At 40.9% G+C, this 20,853-nt stretch overlaps 1 protein-coding gene and 1 long non-coding RNA gene across 3 annotated transcripts in view; one reads left to right on the top strand and one right to left on the bottom strand.

Moving 5' to 3' along the window:
- LOC112555382 (potassium voltage-gated channel subfamily H member 7-like) overlaps positions 1-20,853 on the top strand; it is a 107,075-nt gene that overhangs the window by 69,677 nt on the left and 16,545 nt on the right. The window contains exons 3-6 of the mRNA XM_025223755.1: positions 6,394-6,621; positions 6,758-7,005; positions 14,422-14,624; positions 15,025-15,221. Of these exons, the coding sequence (XP_025079540.1) occupies positions 6,835-7,005; positions 14,422-14,624; positions 15,025-15,221 (571 nt within the window). The 5' untranslated portion in view covers positions 6,394-6,621; positions 6,758-6,834. The remainder of the gene's footprint in view (positions 1-6,393; positions 6,622-6,757; positions 7,006-14,421; positions 14,625-15,024; positions 15,222-20,853) is intronic.
- Positions 17,388-19,665, bottom strand: LOC112558052. Of its 2 annotated transcripts, none has more exons than XR_003098060.1 (3): positions 18,700-19,665; positions 17,856-18,051; positions 17,388-17,598 (listed from the first exon to the last, which is right to left on the bottom strand). It is a non-coding gene; the product is annotated as an uncharacterized LOC112558052 (long non-coding RNA). The 2 variants fall into 2 exon arrangements; XR_003098061.1 differs by having other exon boundaries at positions 17,397-17,529.

Genomic DNA, 20,853 nt, shown 5'->3' with positions numbered 1-20,853 from the left:
AGCTGCTATCTCTACCATGTTTATCTGAAGCTCAATGCACGGATTGCTGTGTATTGTATAACCTTCGTGAAATCAGTATTACCTATCATCAATGAACGCTTGGCTGAGCATAAAAAATCTTCATCCTTTGATCGGCGCCGCTGTGCCTAGCCATCCTCGGTGAAGTTGGAACTATTATCCCAGCTAACAAGCCTTATCTCTCTGGATCGCCATCATCCGATCGTGTCGTCTAGCCACAACAATGCTCCAAATAATATTCAGCCTGTCTTTAGGTTATGAACCCCTCTTCATGCATATTCCGGCCTCTCTCTCCAGACCTCAGATGAACCTAATTGCTGCCTGAGCCCCGTCTACCTTCATCACCAGAGGGGAATGGCTGCCCTCGTCATTTGAGCTATTCCTGGAACCCTTCACTCTCAGATGAAGAAATGTTCCCACGACTTTCTGATCTCCAAAAGCTAATAAAACCCACACGGAGCCAGGCAAGACCCTCCTACAAGCTCTGGTGCCGCTAAGCTTCACAGAAGTTTTGATTTTATTTTAAACATAAAAAAAAAATGATAGGCTACCTGATCTCCTTTGCTTCCTCGTCCTTTTCCTTCTTCCGCTTCCTCCAGCTATGACATCTGTACAATTCAGAACTCAAATGTAACTAAAAGATGAGAGAAACTGAATTAAACAGTGCATAACTGAAGGTTTTTGGTGACACAACAAAAATGCTCATTTGCAAAGCCTCGTTCTGGACATGAAAATCGTTTCCTGCAAATGACGTCATACAATATGGCCGTCCCCTTTACTGACGATGATGCAGTCTGGAGTTTTCCTACAAAAGAAAACAGCCTCCCCGATATTTCTTGTCTTGCTTCTATAGGCTGTTGCCCTGAAGAGAAAGAAGAATATAAAATCAGTTTGTGTTATTGTTTTCGTGAACTGTAGTCTGGCTAGATTACTACTACTTCAAAACCTCTTTGCAGCCTTTGTAGGACTTCTCGACTACTGCCATTGACACCCCGATTTTAGTTCTTTGCTTTGTGATCAATGGAAGCGAGGCCGCTCTGAGCATCTCCGGGTAGCGCGGTATCTACTATCTTCATGAAAGGCGTGCAAACAATCAGAAGCCCTCAAAGATGAGTCATCCAACAAAACATCCGCTGACAAGAGAGTGAGATCGAAGCTGGCCAGGGTTTACTGCGCGATTTGAAAGAAGTAACGGAACGCATTCTTCTTTCTCTAACTGAATAATATTCTTTTTAAATCTCCTTCATGTTTTCACCTGCTGTCGATGGTTCAACCCCTTCTCGTGTTCCTTGTGTTTCGTGTCCCTCGTGTTCAGTTGTTTTTTTGTTTGTTTTTTTTTTCTTTCTTTTTTTTTTTGTTGTTGTTTTTTTGTTTTGTTTTGGTTTGGTTTGGTTTGGTTTTTTTACTTTTGTAATGTGGAATATCCCAGTTGCTGCCCATGTCAATAATACATAATAATAACATAATCTTCCAATATATAAATGTTTTGAACAATACAGACTATCTTTCCGCAGTAAAGTGGTCAGGAATATGTAAATCGCAAAACCTACAATGGGGCAGTTTAAAAAACAAATGCATTGCCCGAGATCATGTCATGTCGAAAGATTAATGCATTACCTGGATCACGTTGCTATAGTTTGTCTGTCACTTATCAACTGATGAAGATAAATGAGAACTAACAACAGCCATGTGTCATAGGTGTGTGCTGTGTGTTTGTGTGTTGAGTGCTATGAGAGGGAATCAGAATATAAACTGTTTATTAGGCCATTTGGTTTATTCAAAAAATTGGTATATACAATGTAACAGGAATGGTATACGATATTTCCCATTCAGTGATTAAGAATATATTTACCGTAAAGTGAAAGAGACAGAGTGGAAAACAAAACAAGGAGAGAGAGAGAAAGAATGACACAAGATGAAAGAAATGAGAGTGAATGTGATGATCAGTAAGAAAAAATGCAAAATCGCTCAAATCAAATGACTTTGCTTTTCTCATATTTCGACTCGAAATAAATAAAACTATTAACAGCAAACAAGCTGCTTCATCTTTCCCGTCTGCAAATCGCGAGTGAAGTGTTGACAGCGGCGAGTCACCCAGCCTGTAGCCACGTGACGTGCATTTAGTGTCCAACACTGGCTTTCAATGGGTTCAATAATGCCATCTAACTGGCTTTTGTGTCCCTGCCTCGCCATCAATTTTCCAAGACGTTAGCAAGAAAACACCTAAATGTGTCTCGGAAAGGCAGCAGCAGCCAGCAGATCGTTCATTTTTCTGGAACTCTTTTGTGTGGACCCTTCAGAGAGTCTGTCTGGAGTCGCATGGCGCTTGCACAGACATCAGAGAGCGAACATCGTGAGGATTCCACTGACCAACGGTAACCAACGCCGGACAGAAATATTTCTGGCACTGACCTGCTGTGCATGCACGTCTTTTAATTTATCATTTTAAGGGCTTTAGTGAAGATGCAATACTTTGAATATCTTAACTTTGGATTCTTTTTATGGTGAGGGGTTTTCAGTGCAAATGTTGAAGATTGTATTTTACGAAATCTTTTATTTCTTTCGTTGTTTTGTTGTGCGTGTTTATGTTTTAACATCTTAGTTCTAAATGTGCTTTGGGGTTTTGTTTAAGATCGGGATTTCGGTTTTGGTTAAGGATAACATTTTGGTGTCGATTTTTTTAAAGATCTTGTATTGGCAACTGCGTTTGGCTGTTCGCGCATGCGTAGGTTAGTCTGTCAAGTCAGTGCACAAGAAAAGTCGTTGCCGGGTGCAACAGCCAAGGGACTTGAAAGAGTCCGGGGGACCTTCAGCAACTAGTGCAACCCGCTATGCACATGCACCGCTCATCTTCCATGTTGATGCAGGGAGAAAGATCGGGTATCGATAACTGGGGTGTCCTGCTGCCTCACGGGCGCTCTTGGGGGATTGCCACACCGGAAGAGATCGAAGGGGAGGGGCTTTAACGAACTCAACATCAATCGTGAGTCACTCATCCTGACATCAATGTGAATAACTCATCCTAACAATGGAAATCGACAGAGAACAGAATGAGAGAAAAGGCTAGGTACATCGAGAATTTTATCAAAGAAATCACAGCTTAAGAAATCAAATGACCAAATAGTACCTGAAATACTTGTGGTGTGGTTGAGTGAATGTTTGTTTTTGCTTTTGTTTGTTGTTGTTTAAAGTACTTAGAAGTCCACTAGTGGGTAATCTTTTTAAAGGTCAGTACGACAGACTATTTTCGAGTTTACGAGGACGGGAGCCAAAACCGTAAAAGCATAATCGTACACAGAGAGAGGTCAAACCCGTGATGTCACGGTCATCCAGGGATAGCCTGACTGGCATAATTTATTGCCCCAGCAGATTTTTGTTTGTTTGAATCATCTTACATCGGGACCGTCACATAACACTCAGGTCGCCCTTCGTGACCCTCATAGCACATATCAGTCGCCCCTCCTTGCCCTCACAGAGCAGATACTTCGACTCCTCTATTCTCTTTGCACTCAGTCACCCATCACAGTATACACAGTCCTCCCCTTGTTTACCGTCATAAAAGAGACAGGAGAAAAGTTCGTTTCTTCTCATTTTTTTTTTCTTTATCAGGCCACCTTATCTGGAAGATATCTTTTTTTTTTCTGCTCGCACACACAACGATTATGTCAAGGAAATAAACTCAGTGGCCTTTGCGTATTCAATAGTTCATGGCCTTCAGACAAGAGGACAACTGTCTGTGTTGTATCGAAACCTGCAGTGACATTTAATATAATATATCACTTTCTATTGGCTGCCAAAGTGTCTGCGAATCCGGAATCCAAGACTTCGTCCTAAGTTTGAGAACTTCGATCATTTAATACTCCGTTAAAGAGTTCCTGGCCAAACCGAAGGTCACTGCCAGAAGTCATCGTGGAGTCAAATCTCTTACACTACTGCCAAGCCATGCAGGAGGTTTCTTGGGGTCCTTAAGGAGATTCAGAGGATATGTTTCTTATCCTGCTTTAATAGACATTTTTGTTGTTGTTTTGCGGAGACTAAAGACTCGAAGAACTCGAAGTACGATTGTAGAGGAGTGACGTGTCCCTTCTCCTGAGGCCAGCTATTCTGAGTGAGGGCGGCCCCTGTTTCTTCTCCCTCGCTACCTTACCTTCCCCAACCCTTTACAGAGTCAGGTACCTTCTGAACAGGTGGGTCAACTGAGTAAGCACACTGCGTTACAGGCAAAACAGAAATAAAGAGACAATGCGTGCTGAGAAAGATATCTAGATACAAAGGGGATCAGAGCTTATTAGCCTGGTTCTCAAAATTCAGACATAAATGTTTGAGCTCGTGGCTCATGCGACGTCTGCACAACTGTACACCAAGGTTTCCGAGTCTGTAGAGCATCGCGTGCCTTGAAGATGGCGTGTGTCTGTGTCATGGCTCATTACTCTCTGTCTCTCTCCTCACCCTTGTTGTCTGCACTCTTTGGGGTTTGTATGTGTAGGCGGTGGCTGTCTGTACATAAAAGCGGTCGGTGTGAGGGAAGGAAGAGCAAAAGACAGAGGATTAGCCCGCGTGATGTGGGCGTCGACACGAGGTGGACAGCGATGACAGTGTTGAGGGCATCCTCTGTCGACGCGCGTGCGGGGCGTTGCCAGACGGAGAGGGGAGGGAGTGGTAGGAGGTGCGTGCGTGCTGTTGCGGCTGGCTATTATCCACCGCCATATTGTGTAGCCCGAGGCACATAGGTGTCCGAGTGTTAGTAAGTAAACTCATTTACAATGCCGGCCTTGTCTATCTTCCGCCCCTCCCCTTCCTTCCATTTTCTCACCACCATCACTCTCTCCCACCGTCCTTCCCCTCCAAGTCTCATTTTCCCGCGATCCCTCCTGCCTCCGTGTAACCCCACCCCTCTCCGCACCGATCTCATTTTTTCAATGTTTCCCCTCGTCTTTTTCACTCCTTTCATTCCTCGTCTCTCTCCTTCATTTATCCTCTCTCTCCTTTTATTCCTATTTAACCCCTTTTTACTTTCCATGCGTCTCCTTCATCTCTCCTCCTGTTCTCCTCGTCAGCCTCTTCTTATCCTTCTCTCTCTCCCTCATTCTCTCGCTATTCCTTCTTTTCTTCCTCGTCTCTCCTTTTCACTTTTTCTCGCCTTCTTTCATTCTCCCTTTTCTCCTCCTTCTTCGCTTTGTCGTTCTCTAAATATATCGCGTTCTCTCCCGATTTTTTTTTTTCCTTTGTTCTGTCCAGTTTGCCTTTATGACCTCCCTTTAGTTCTCGAATCCCTCTTCCCTTCTCTTCATATCTAACACGTTCATAGCAAGAACACAAAAAGAAAGTTTTTTTTCAATGCCGTCCTCGTTAGACGAGACATCAGCCGTTTCCGCTGATAGACGCCAGCGGTTGTTTGTCGAATGACTTCGTCCTGCTGCCAAATGCGGAAGCAGTCTAGATTACATAAAGTGCTGTTTTTTTGCAGCAAAAGACATATATTTAGAGTGCCTTGACATATCGACTGAACAGGCGTAGCCATGGAGCTACCGGCAAGCTTTAGTACACAGACATCAGACGGCTAACAAAAACTGTGATGTATGAGGCTTTGTTTTATGTACGTATGGATGTAACTTCTGTATGTATACATGCTATTTTTGTATTTACTTATCTTTGTCTGCTACATACTAGTTCAAAATCGTCCCTTTCGCTGAGTCATGGAAGGGTTTTTAATTACTGATGAGGATACTATTCATCAGTAGGTCATCTACAATAGGATCCAGAGGACAAGATGCAGCATCAATGCAGAGAAGCTTTTTTAGTTTTATTTCACTTTGGTTTGACGTAAGATCTCGGAGGTAAGAGCACAGCTCACTAATGAAATGCTGCATTCAGTTCAATCAGTTCGATTGTGGGGATGCAGGGTATTGTTTCTTGGGGGGTGAGCAGCGGTGAGTACCCAGCACTTGTTTCCCGTTTCAAGTAGCGCGAATTGTTCCTGCATTTAGAACACAAATCCCGTAGGTGTCCACCGACATGAATGAGCTCTTACTTTGCTGGGACAGAGGGATAATTTCTTGTTTCTTAAGTCTTTGATGATTGCTGCTTCAGCCGTCCCATTGAAGCATTTTTTTTTTTCTAAGCAGGTAGCGCTATGTAAGCCTTGCAACGGTGCAGAACTCGTCACGGTCAAATTACTACTTCTGCCATCTTCGTTATTTCCCACGAATCAGGAGTAGCCATTTTGTTTGTGCGCCTAGAGGTTTGCATTAGACATATGGACTGTTCTGACGGTCTGACAGTTGAGTCGACTGAATGATTTTTCTGACGTAAGCAAACAACGGAAACAAAATTGACTCACCCGCTTATCTATTTAACCGCGTTGTGTTTCTCCAGAGTTCCTCCAAAAGCGACAGGGAGGAGGATTCCGTGGCCGCTATTGACCCGTATGCCAACATCAAGCTGGAGAGGGACAGGACCAAGTGGATCATCCTACACTACTCGCCCTTTAAGGCCGTGTGGGATTGGGTCATTCTCCTGCTCGTCCTCTACACCGCAGTCTTCACGCCTTACTCCGCCGCCTTCCTCCTCACTGAGGAGGAGATCAAGATGGAGCTCAACAAGGTCAGTACGCAGGTCTAATAATGACCTAGAAACAACTCAAATTTGTTGTAACACCTTGCATGAAAGGGAGGAGGTAAGAGCAAATGTTGATACTCGAGGCCTCGTGTGATTTCTTCCCTCGCTCATTTCATTACAGGACGCCAGGACCAGGATGCAGAACGCGGACGGGGACGCGCTGACCCTTTGGTCATCGTGGACCTCATCGTTGACCTCATGTTCATCGCAGACATCCTCATCAATTTTCGCACGACGTACGTGGAGAATGGCGAGGTTGTCAGTGACAAGCAGAAGATCGCTGTGAACTACGTCAAGGGTTGGTTCGTCATCGACACCATCGCCGCAATCCCCTTTGACCTTCTGCTCTTTGGCTCTGGCACAACGGAGGTTAGAACCTGTCACTGTCAATACTGTTTTGGGGTTTTCTCCCTTGCCTTGAGTGTTGTTTTATAGCTGTTTTATCTTTACATATCCAGTACAAGATGACAATGACAATACTTCATCCTCGTGGGCATGAAACAAAATGAGAAAAAGAGGTAATAAGCAACTTCTTATTCTTATTTTTATTTTTTTTTTTCTGAGAGATTTTCATTTTTTCAGACCATAGCTCTGATTGCTGTTTACATTTCTGTTTACATACATGACTGTATTGGCTTCTGTCCGTAGTATGTCGCTCAGTCGGGTCTCCTGTGGTAGGCTCAGAGCTGTACGCAAGCCAGCTGTGGACTTTTGCTGTCTCTGTCTTCGCTCAATACTGTCTGTTAATTTGGTCAGGAGGTAAATGGACAGGACTAAGCAAAAATACAGAAGTTTTCTGCCTTCCAGTTCAATGTGCTAAAATCTGAACATTGCTAGGAAACACCAGTTTCCTTTAAGAATATTTGCTTTGTCCTTTAATAATTTGGGTGGAAAGTGTTTTCATTGATTAGGATTTTTGTTACTTCTATTTTATTCACTTTTGATAAGTTCTACTGTTACCCAAATCCATGCTGTTTTTCTATCAGGAATCTATTACTTCTCTATCTTTTCAAAACAGTTATGAAAAAAAAATCACAAAGATATCCTACTAATATTTCTAAAAGGAAAATAAAATAAACACAAATCATAAACTTTTCCTGTAGAATAAATTATCCGGATGAAATATAACATGCCCCAGAGACTGAAGACACCAGTATTGCAGCCAATGTCATTATGATGTATGAGGCCTGAGGAACTGCTGACTCCATTGACCATCACATCCCACGAAGGAGAGAGGGAGGGGAGAGTCCTGCAGCAGATCGTCTACAGAGGGGAGGGTCACGTGGACCAGCCGGCGCAGGAAGAGAAAGAAGGACAAATGGGTGCTACCCCGCACTCTTCTCTCACCCACTCTCTGTGTTGCCTTGTCAAGAATGACAACTCCCGCGACAAATTGTCTCCCTGTTCCCGCCGTCTTCGTTCCACTTGGAGAAATCTGGAAGCTCGCAAATAGCGAGTCGGTAGTCGCCCCTTTTTGTCAGGCGCGACCAATCAATACGTTCCTTTCAATTTTGAAAGGAAATGTTTCAAGGAGGAAAGGGGCAGAGAGGATGACGCATTGCTTGCAAGATTGGATCTCGTTCACAAAACAGGAATCCGAGGGGGGCCTTCGGACGCCATCTTGACAGCAGCCCTCGAACCGAGACAGGTGGAGACAAGAAAGTCTGACGAACCGATGGAACCAAAGAGAGAGAGAAAATAACAACAAGGAGACAAGAAATTCGTCGGTGCCACAACAGCTGAACATGCCTATGATTTGTAGAGAAGGTAGTTGGCCTAAAAAAAATTCTGTAAGGTCTATGCTTGCTTCCCACACCAAGATCGTGGAAACATTGGGGTGTACTTATCCCTAGGGCTTTAGACTGAGTATTGTGGGACTCCTTCCAAACTTCAAGAAATTTGTTAAACTTGAATACTCTAGCCCTGGTGGTTATTGAATACTGAGTTTTGGTTGAGTTTTTTATTATTTGTATGTTATGTTTTCGATCCTTCCAAAAATATTTGGGTCGTGTCTTATTCTTAGTGTTCTGCGAAGCGGTCTCATAAGATAATACTTTATTTATCCCAGAGGGCAATTCAGTTGCAGCTCGATTAAAATTCGTACACAACAAAACTGGCATCTACATTCCTGTCTCATAGGTTATGTCATCTTTTAAGCTACTTTCGCTGGCACTCGTGAAAGGTGTTTAAAGAAAGTTACAGCTGAGAAGAAGAGTTGTTATTTTACAAAAGCAACAAAATAAAATAGTTAATGAAAGTAGGATCTCTTTATCATAAAAATGTGCTAAATATCGACCTCATGCTAATTAATTGTCCATGGACAGACTGACTCACAATCAGACACGAAGCAATAACCATAGTCATGGAGATATAAATTATAATCAAATTACTTAATAAGGAAAGATAGAACATGTGTACTTGTGTTTTAAACAATCATAACAAATTTTAAGCATTTGTGTTGTTAATAATATTTTTTATGTTTATCTGTTACCGATTTAACCAACAACTTTTAATGCGTAATAGTGTATTTAATGGGGAAAATAACATGTAATAGGAATATTAACATTTTTACGACCTATTTCACAAAAGAATGAAAGCCAAATTCGTACGGTACATTGGAGCATCCTACTTATTGCTAACAGAGCAGACGATTAAAATTCGTTGCATGACAAAGAGTATACATCCGCACACTGTTTGAGCTCCGCACTTTACCAGCTTGAAAATAGAACAAACATTGGATCCGAATGTGTAATGACCGTGCAGACAGACAGGCGGAGACAAGCAGAGGACCTTTCATCTCGTCTAGTCGATTGGTATCTGCTGCAGTCTGCCAGCCACCAGCACTCGACACTCAGCTTCCTCCATGCAGAAAACCGTGGCGAGGGTTCTGGGCTCGCGTTTTCCGCCGAGAAGTTCAATCAGACGATGTTTGCGGGCCGCACCCCTTGCCCGAAGGAAGATTAGGATTCCATCGGAAGAGGAAGTCCCTCTAGGTCGCTGCTTTTTTTTTTTTTTTTTTTTTTTTTTTTTTGTCTCAGACAGCGCTGCGCTTTTTTAAACTCGTCGGTTTTCTTCTTCTGTAAGAGGATCAGACTTCACATCCGATGTAACTGTCGTGTTGTACCACAGCATCCGCGCCTGGTGAGGCCAGCTAAACCCTAGAGATTATGATATGTGTCGGGTGCTGATGCGGGGCAATTGATTTATATTTGGGTGTCGGAAATCGCGTCCTCTTAATTTCCCTGTGTCAACTGCTGGCCTTCCTTTAGTGGCTTTTCGGTATTTTGTTTTGTCTGTCTAAAGCTGTCTTTTATTCACTCACACAAACACAGTTTCACACCAACTCTCTTACGCTTTAAAGAAGATCTTACGCTAACGATCGTATACCTTCGTGAAAAAAAACTAGTTGCGATATCTATATAATTATTATCTCCCCTTACTAACTCTTTATATGCATAATCTCTCATCGGCTTAGTAATCCTTCTCTTACTATATATATAATTATAATATCCTAGATAATGATCCTTCCTGCACTTTATATTAAATTTCTCATACACATTAATCAATATATATATATATCATCTCTCACACACTTAATAATCCTTATCTCACTATTTATATATGATCTCTTGATATAAACAATACAAAAGCAAAATCTTGCTGCCACACATTTCCTGCTTAACTAAACACTTGCAGTCCTCCACTCCATTACCAAAGAAGCAGCATCAGCTCCTGGACAACATTCTGAAAATATTTCACTAATCCTGTCAATGGGATTGAAGGCAGGCCGGGTACAATCCTAACAGTACCAGCGGAAGTCAACAGTGCCACGAAACCATGTTTGCCGTCACCAAACTGCCGGTACCCAGCATTCTTTACGCAGGAAGTGCCTCGTTTCCAGTCTAGTTTCAACAAACGCTACTGCTGAAAGGCAGAAGAGGATAACTCGATCGAGCTGGAATGAAGAGTAAACAGAGTGATCTTTCTTAGCCGAAGTCCCCCCAGTCCCCCTTTATGTAGAGTTTGAACAAGGAGGGACAGACCGTCGTCTCGACTGTGAGATTTTGTTGAAAGTTCCTCCACTCCAACTATTTTTAGATGTCCGCGCAGTGGAACTCAGTCAAAAGTTTCGATTTGTAGAAGACTTTATTGGATTACAAAGTTGAAAAGTTTCTGTGGTTCATTAGGAACTCTGGGCAAGACTCAAAGCTGCGTTCGACATGGCGGACTGTTTTCATCAGAAGCTCGGGTCCCAGGCGAGGTGCCGTTCTGTAACAATGTTTGAAGATTCGGGAAAACATGACAGAAAGTTGTTCGTCTTATCGAGGGTTTTTTTTTCTTTTTTTTCTGTTAAAGATATTTTCAGTGCCTCTGAATACGAGTATGCTCAATGCTAGCAAAGGCTGCGGCTATACATGAATTAAGGCATACAATACATGTAACCAAATTATTTTTCTATCGACTGTTTGTTTCTCTGGCAATATCGGCGTCCTTTTTCTTGTTTGCTTGCTGCTGTCTCTCTGTACAATCGTCGGTATATAATGGTTTATGGGTATGGCACTTTTCTAATGTTTTATGCGACATTCTTTCTGAAAATGGATATTTGTAGAAAAATTTCTTTGGAAACAGGGACAGACAGTATTTAATTGACATATCTGTCTCGTTTGTTTTTAACTTTCTGCACAAATCCTTTTTAAATATTAAGAAATTGTTCTTTATTATGTCAAATATTTCTTTTCTGATTACCTTTAGCTGCCAAAATACTTTTCATAGCAAATTTTCAAATGCGGAACATTGTTTTTGTTATGAGATTTTATGCTTAAACAATCGACCTCTGTATGTGTTAGTTATCAGTCTCATAATTTTCTAATTGTCCAGGTAATGCGATGTAAAGGCACAAAAGTATATGTAACATAGTTTCTTTCATACAACTTCTGTATGTAAATATGGATACTTAACATATCTTCCATATTCATCCATTTAGTGAAGCTTGAAGCAATGTAATCACATCCATATACAATCATGATGTCGATGCTGTTGACCTTTTTCTGTGCATGGTGATTATTTTAGGGAATTTAGGCGTTTGTTTCAAAAGTTTATTTTACTTAATCTGAATTTTTATTTTAAAGGCGCATTTGATGTCGGTATCTGTTAATTCAAGTAAAAGTGATGTTAGCATCACAACAGTTATTTTGCTTACCCGAATTCTGTGTATGTAAGCAATGTAGACAACTTTTATTATTATTATTATTTCTTTTTTTTTCTTTTTTTTTTTTTTTTTTTTTTTTTTTTTTTTTTACTTTAGTTTAGTTTCGGACTAGTCATTCGGAAAATCTCAAGTGCATGGATTTGAAAGTGGGTCAGTTTAGATTCCATAAAACTAAGGTGGAATTAATTAATGAACTAAACTGAACAAAAAATATCTTTAATCAATCAAGTCCCTATCTCTTATCTTCTCAAACGCTCTTACTTGCCGTTTATTTGTTTGTGTTGGCTGTAATACGGTTTCGGAAGGTTGGCGAGTGTCCACGTGGACAGATTTCAGGACGATTGGATGAAACAGTTTATTGAAACGCGAAAACATTCAAAAGCTGCTGCATTATTATGCAGCTAATCCGCATCACACATCTTTGTTTTCCTTCTTTGTCTCAAAAAAATCAAGTTCCTGGAGCAGTGAAGTGTCCAGGAATAAAGAAAGAAAAGCAGTTTATGCAAATTGCAAGCCTGATCGATTCATTTTCCTTGATCCTGAACCCAAAGAGGTCAGTGTTGAAAAGCGATCAAACAAAATCAGCTTGCCACCGAACAAGAGTCGCAATATATGCAAAGCTGGGATTGCTGCCTTTCTGTGCCATGTTTAACAAGCACAATAAAACAAGTCTTGGAGGCGTTCGGAGGGATCAGGGTCTTCATTTGTAGGCCCTGACAAAACCCCAGCTCTTTCTCTGCCAATCAAAATTCCTTTTTTTGATGCTGGGGATGCTTTCCGAAATTTTTTTCTTTGTGCAAATACTTTGGGGACAAAAGAAGAATATGAAATATAATCATCCTTTGTAACTTGATTTTAAATATAATGAAGATGAATACATTAAAATGTATAATGGGGGATTTTCTGGCGGATGTAACATGGCGGATGCAAAGCCAGTATGCGTGAGGTTTATTTTCAAAAGCTTCTAGCTAATTCTGCCTCCTGTATCTGAATCTTTTTATTCTTCATTCTCGTTTCTCTGTTTCGTGGAAGTCTCTTTTCCTGTATTTCTTTCTATTCTTTTTTTCTCCTCTCTAAATGATCAGGTCCTTTCAATAAGAACTATGTAGATGAGGGTCGGGGAACCTTTTTTACTCCAAGGGTCATTTTGATATTTATAACATCATTCGCGGGACATACAAAATTATCTATTAACTATAATTTTGTTAATTTTAGTGAGAAGAAAATGTTCTGCTGTCACTAATTTCATGCGTGTGCGGAATTTTAGTTGTAGACGATTTGTAGCATCGAGAGTTTTCCGACAAACAACTTTGTAGAGATTTTGCACAACTATATAAAAGCTAAACACTCATAAATAGAGAAACAAAAATATCCTATGGGCAGAGTCAAACGATGAAATAATTAACAAGAAACAACAGTACATCTGTACAGCAGCCTGGACAGACACCAACTGACAGCAGAATGTAAACAATACAATCTTGCACTTCCACTTGAAATTCATTTATCTCTCCTAAATATACCCTTGTGTATATAAGAAGGTATTTTGTAATGTAAGAATTTAATTATTTTTGCAAATTTATTATGAGACCGACTCACTCAATGGCATATTCAGACAACAAATTGTGATCACAATCGTCATTCCACATTGAATACATGGTACACGCACGTGGAATGTATATCTCGGCAAGAAAGTGATATCTATGCATATGATCATATTTTGCTGAACCTCTGAAACTAAACTGATCCATGTCTAAACTAAATATTTGGAACACGTTTCAAATTTCAACAGACAACAACATTTGTCCCTCAGTCGTCCTAGCAATGTCTGAACCGGAAAAATCAAACCCAGTGGTTTTCTGCGCATATTTTCGCGCACATAATTACGGGTAGACCGTCAAGAACCATGCGTGTCTGTCCCGGCATGTACTCATGTGTGTCCTGTTTATCCCGTAATAGATATCCAGTGCTTGTCCCTCAAAATTGAAGTTATTAATGTGACTCACTTAGAATAATTTATGTTGCTATGAAAAGAAGCTGATGGATTTATTGAAATTTGTGGTTGCCTTGGCGGGCTGGACGTTCCCCACCCTTATACAGACCGTGAGCTGACAAGGCCATCACAGTCTCTAAAATCTCTTTTCTCTAAGCTTCTTACAGGTCCAGTCGAGTCAATGATATCTAGGTCTAGCAAGCTGTGAAATTAGGTCAACATGTTAGTCCAGTCAAATACCTTCCCCTTCATTGACCAACTATCTCGTCTGTAATAAACTTGACGGGAAAGAGGTCCATTTGTCCTTAGTTTGAAATTGTGTGTCTGTGTTGTCATCTCTCTCTCTCTCGCTTTCTTCAGCGGGTAGTTCCTTCCTGAACTGTTGTAAAATGTCAACATCGAGTGTTTATTTTCTTTATCGTTCCTGGACAATTAGGACTTATGTCATTCTTACATGTGATTTCTTCTCTCTTAAAAAAATAATGTTTTTTCTGGATTTGTAGAAGTAAAAGGAAGCAATCAGGTACGAGTTCCTAACAAAATGCCCAAGACTTTTGCCGCTTACCTGTGTTCTGTATGTTGCCAGACAATGAAGATCACGGGCATTCTGAAGACAGCTCGACTGCTTCGTCTACTACGCGTGATTCGTCGTATTGAGCAGTTTGCTGAGTACGGCTCGGCCATGCTCTTGTTGCTCATGGTCACCTTCACCCTCATTGGCCACTGGCTGGCCTGTATATTCTACGCCATTGCTAACATGGAGAGAGCCTCATTGGAAGCCCCTATAGGGTAACAGCCTTTTTGCATGTCTCTATCGTGAATATTTTTACTAAATATTCTCTGGATGTTTTCTTGAACTTTAATACTTTTTTACTCTCCCTCGCTCTCGTTTGTTCTTTCTCTCTCTTTCTCAATAAAAGTCTAGATTAGTCATAAAAGGTCATGCCTTTGTTGAGTGAATCCACGCACTTTGCCCGCGCAGATGAAAACTCAAACTTCTGCTCACGTATCACGTTCTCGGAATTCAATTTTTTTCATATTTATTATTTTTCGGGGCATTGCGGTTCCAGTTCCAGGGTAGATTATTCATAACTTCGATTTTCTAGAATTTATACACTTATTTTGAAAGGAATGCTTCGAAAACCGAGGTTCGACTGTAGGTACGTAATTGGCTTCTTATCTTGTCTAGCTGGCTGGACGGCCTGGCGAAACTAACGGACTCGCCGTACATCATGAACGACACCACCAGCGGGCCGTCCATCAAGACCAAGTACATTACCTCCCTTTACTTCACCTTCACTATCCTCACCAGCATCGGCTTCGGCAACGTGGCCCCCAACACCAACGCCGAGAAGATCTTCTCCATCTTCGCCATGATGCTGGGCTGTGAGTATCTCGTGCTTGTGTGTGGACGTCCACAAGTCCATCAGCAGTTAAACTGCGCTGACTGTTTCTTTTGAAATACTGAGACTGATACCGCTTTGAAGAATAATTTTAATAATCCACTAAATTATCTGAATATTACTTCAGTCACTCCACAATAGCACCACTATTTCAGACATAGCAGCTTAGACGCACGCGCTGACTTGCTTTGTGTATTTATATCTCTTTTATATCTCTTTCTCTAAGCCATATTACTTTAATTTATGGTCCAGTAAGCTATCTAGATCATGCTGAGAGACTTTATGTCCAGGAATACCAGTGGCGTGTTGCATAGCACGTAGCGAATCGAGCGAAGCTAGCCTAGCGAATCTAGCGGTTAGCGAAAGCTAGCGGTCCCTGTGCAACGCAGTGTAGCCGGAAGCCAGAGTTTCAAGATGGCCGACTTAAGGCGAGGTTTGAGTGAAGTCTTTGTTTTGCAAGCTACACCCCTCCGTGCTGTAGCCAAGCCGTCGCAAATAAATATCGAGCTTGCGGCCCACCTGTCTACTGAAAGTAAATCAGGACAATAATGAAAATTCCAATACCACATGATCAGTTTCGTCGAAGTCATCATTCCAGGATACTCAACATACCAGTTCAAATCTCACTTCGAATGTTGCCGGACGCCTTTGATGTAAGTTAACGTAATAAAATAAAGTAAAATGTAATAAACTTAATGAAATATAAATAAAAATGCCAAAATCAATTTTAAGGAATGTGAATGTCCAAGATATATATATATGCATAAATGTATCCACTACACATATCTATAATAATGCTCACACACACAAACTTTCATAGAGATCTTTTGTGAAATTTTTCAGGCTCTCCAGGGTTGGATTGAGCCTCATCTGCCACAGCAACGTGGTTCAACAATAGAACAAAGCTGCTTGCCACCTTGTGGTTACTGGCACCAAAATCACCCTCCAGAATATATTCACCTATATTTGCCATACCACGTCTATAGCAAAGCATCCATCATCAGTGTCTGCTTTTCTCTTCCACCAACATTTATTTTTTCATTATATAATTATAATATTTTGCATAAATATCTCTTGCATTTGTATCAACACCCATAATTTCTTTCCCCATGCAAATTGAGGTCTACATGTCTTTGTGTCACCATCATTAATAAGCTGTCCACCATGTGCATAGATTATATGATATGTGCATTTATATTTATGATTGGTGTGATTTTGCAGTTGTGCTTATATGTTGTCTACATACTGAAGTTGACACAGCAGCAGCAAAGTATTGTCATACACCATATGGCTGTGTACAGTTCTCTCCCAGCAACCTTTATTATTTCCATTGCATAATTTGAATTTTTTATACATATCTCTTGCATTTGCATCACCACTATGATTTGTTTTTATTCGTGTAAATTGAGGAGTGTGTGTGTGTTTAATTCCTGTCACCATCCTTAATAATTTGCTTTGTCACCAGATGCATGTCATGTTCTGTGCTTTTCAAATGAACTAGAGTGTCACTTTTTGTGTTTAGCTTTGATGCAACACTTTTCCAGTTATAATTTCTCATTTGATTATCATGTAATGTGTTTATCATATAATAAATTTTCATTTGATTTTACTAATTCATGGTAGAAACAAGTGTGCTTCATTGTGTACATGATTATCAGGTAAATCAGGATTTTTTGGTTTTTAACGGTCACAGTGAAAAAAAAAAAAAAAAAATTTGTAAGGGCGTGTAAGTTTTTTTATTTAGTACTAAAATCAAGACAGTGACAATATCCTTTATTCAGTAGGGTCGTACTAATAACCGATACTGGGAGAGGTGAGGAGTCTCCTGAGACATTCCTTGCTGTTCTTGCTTCTTTGTAGGGGTGGCACATTGCTGGGTATTGGAGATCTCGGAGAGAGTGTTTACTGAAAAATAAATATTAATGAATTATAACCAATATATGGGCATGGAAAACCCAAATATGTCTAGCCTGTATGGCCATGGTAACTGCTCTTGCTGGAACAGTGCATGAATACAAAAAGTTCCTAACTGAGCTTTTTACATATCTAGACTCATCTCTTTGTGGCACAACAGACTTTTGTCACTACCCTCCCCAAATACCTGTAGGAAAAGAAGCATTAAACAATTAATACTTGAACTGTCAAATGTTTTACTAAATATGGCTATACTAAAATTATGCTTTACTTGCTTATTTATGTTATAAATGGTTCACTCACCTTTTACACTCCCCAGTGATGATGATGTCAGTGGTGGGATGAACGTAGGGTCTCCTTCCAAGATTTCAGCCATTCTGGAATAGAAATTCCATCGTGATCTTCCCTGGCCCGTTTTCTTGTTGAAATCTACTATAGTTTTGTACCTGTTGGGACACAAGTACCAAATATGATTGCATATATGATTATGTATCCAGACTAATTTCACACGGCTACCAAAAAATCTCTACTAAAGCTTGGTTGATACTTGTGGGGTCTTGTTTACAGGTTAAATGAATGAATTGTGGTAACAAACAAATAAGAACTTGCACAACCTTAAAAACCTGTGATGTTTTGTTTCTCAGATCTATGGAAAAATGTTGCACTCTAAGACAGAAAGCCCAATGATTTTGTAGGAACTCACCATATTTTCATATTGCTCCATTTTTTTCTCAAGTGCTGCTGGAGCAAAGTGGCATCCTGAGGCTGCCATTTCCCAAGCAATCCTCTTCCATACCTCTATTTTCAAGTTGGAATTGCAAATTGTTCCTTATGTTCGGCATAAGTGTCCATGAGAAAAAGTACTGCCCCCTTGGTCCATTGATTTCCCACATTCGTTTCTGTTAAAATATGAAATCAATTAATCAGCAATAAAAACAGGAAAATAAAAACCAGAATAACATAGTGATATGTTTAGTAAATGCAACAGCATCAGATTCAAACTTAAAGCTTTGATTCAAAACATCAAAGAATAGGGTAGTTGTACTATTTTATTCTGTTGGAAGGATAGTTCAATAATGTGCACAATATTTTCATAGCTGGGTTATTTGTGAAAATCATTAAAGCCTTCCATTATAACAGCTCTTCATGGCATTTATAACACTGAAAAATTACCTTTATCACCTTCAGCCTTTTCATAACTTGAGATAATAAATTTTGGAACTAGAAAGCAGAAAATTAAAACACACACACACACAAGAGGCCGGTACACGCGGAGACTGCAGATTGGAGGATACTGTCGGGGCTACAAGTTGTTATAAAATTACTCTCGCTAAACATGTGAATATTTTGTCAACCTTGATAATAGGGTATTTTAAATAACAATCGTTAAAAGACACCACTTTGTACACGGCCTTAATCGTAAAGCTCGTACTCGGCAAACGCCAATCCGACTACACATTGTCTAAAATAGCTCCCGCTACACAAATAAATATGTTTCCACATAAATAATAGAGTATTTTTATTACTTATCATTAAAAGATACTTACCACTTTGTATCCGGTCCAATACTCCTTTTTAACGGGAGCATCAAAGAAACTCTCCTCTGCAAACTTGAAAGCGACAACAATGTCGGCCATTTTGAATAGCAAGCGTAGGACCTCCAAAGGCCGCTAGCTTTGCTACGCTAGGGGTCTAGGTTCGCTAGCTTGTAGGGGCGCGCTCTGCTAGCTTCCGGCTAGATTGGCTAGCTTCGCTCGATTCGCTACGCCTATGCAACACGTCTCAGATGTTCCCACTGTAGCAGGCTTGCATGAGCCAGGCGGGTAATACCTGTTTATGTTGCCAGCCCTCATAAAGCGCATCCCGCCGCCATGTCCTCGCGCTCTCCTGCGCCTCTCTGGCGAGAAGTTTTACTGTGCAGCCTCCCTGTCAAAACAGCAGCTGACGGAGGTCGCGCCGAGGTGATCCGAGTTTTTAATTAAGATGCGAATTACGTAACACCGAGGGCGCGACCGGTCACAGCGCTGTGCCGCGGTCAAAGGTCGCCGCCATGTTGTCCACCACAGTCTCGGCTTTGCGGAGGAGCGGGCGCGTAATTCACCAGAGGTTGTCTACTCTGATGTATGGATGTGGGATGTGGTTGGTGGTTGGTGGATGGGGTAGGGAACTCTTTAATGAATCTGACTGCTAGCAAATCCAGTTTGATAATCGCGAGTCTGTTTTGTGCTCCGAGTGAAGACTCCGAGATTTGGTCGGTGCCAGGCTGGGGTTTGGAGACTAAGGTATGGGATTTTTCTGTAGGTCCTTACTTATCTCCAAGTACAGTGTACAAGCAAGACGTGTGTCAGATATGTTGAGATGGGTTTAAGCCTCTGAGCCAACTGATTCGGAGTTGGCTCCTATGGGTGTTTATATTAAATAAATCCTCAGGTGCCATAATTCTCCGATGACTGTGATATTTATGTGATATCTTAGATATTGCAATATACGTTTTCCCCAAATATGTGTGAATATCTCCCACCCCCCTACTTTTTTGCTCTCGAAATACACATCTACAAACATTACCATGCACAAGAAGAGGTCAACAACACCGACATCAAGATGGACGTGCTTACAGCCAGTTGATGAGCTAGGACCACATGTTAATTAGGTGTGTCTGTTGACAAACATTACGTCACAGGATGGACCTCTTTCTTTGCTTGTTGACTGACGAGAAATACTTCTATGCAAGATGGCTGCGACCGTCTACACTTACACACAGGCTGTGCTGTAGACTTTTCCTACTGTTCATCATCGTTTTGTTGTTGTCTAAATATTTGTCCGTTCTCCTTAATCATTTTCAAAATGAATGGAGAAAGTAACTTACAAATGTAATACTGTTATTCATTAATATTATGCAGAGCAGAACTTCATGCAGTTACACAAGAGCTAAAAGTGAGGGTCACCCGACGAAAAATCTACAATGAAAGGAACATTATTAAATATTTATCTGAACCTACTAACCCTGTGTACTGACATCGAGGCTCCTGTTGTCCAAAGCGAGGCCCATTAACAAACCTTCTTCGGCATCCTCCTGTCGTGAAACACAACTCATATGCCGGTGGTGAAAGCATGTCCTCTTGCCTTGTTTACCTACCGACCGTACCGGGGGAAGTAGTTGTACAAACAATGCACAATATTTGCTCACCGCCTTCTTAAATATCAGAACGAGGCTTAGTGAGCCTGAACAACACTACAGCCTATTGAGAAACTCTATTGTTCTTCATGAACACAGATTGTGAGGCTGGTCCTACCACAGTAGATGTTGGAAAAAGGAGGCAAAGGAAGGGGGACTCTCTAAGCGGATAGATAAATCCTTTGTACCATCTCTTTTTTCTAATCTTATTTATTAATTTGTGTGTTTGAGTGTTCTGTCTCCTTTTTTGTTGTTCAGATCCCGCGGCAAATATGTGTTGGGTTATTTTTCTCCAGTCCTCTCCAAAGCCTCTCATCTAGTGGCTTATTCCCTCGAGAGCGGTAGATGATTTCCCCGCGTCTCATATGTCATTTCATCCCATACGTATCCCCTTTCATCGACATGACTGCGGAAGTGTATTAGGTTCACTTAAGCATGCTCCCAAAAAAATTACGAGCACTCATGCAGAAGAAACTGAAATTGGGTTTCTAGAAAAGCTTTACAACGGATCATTCTCTCCTCGGGG

This window comes from Pomacea canaliculata, linkage group LG2 (genome assembly GCF_003073045.1).
Source record: "Pomacea canaliculata isolate SZHN2017 linkage group LG2, ASM307304v1, whole genome shotgun sequence".
NCBI classification, from domain to species: domain Eukaryota; kingdom Metazoa; phylum Mollusca; class Gastropoda; order Architaenioglossa; family Ampullariidae; genus Pomacea; species Pomacea canaliculata.
This window is presented reverse-complemented; position numbering and strand designations above follow the sequence as displayed.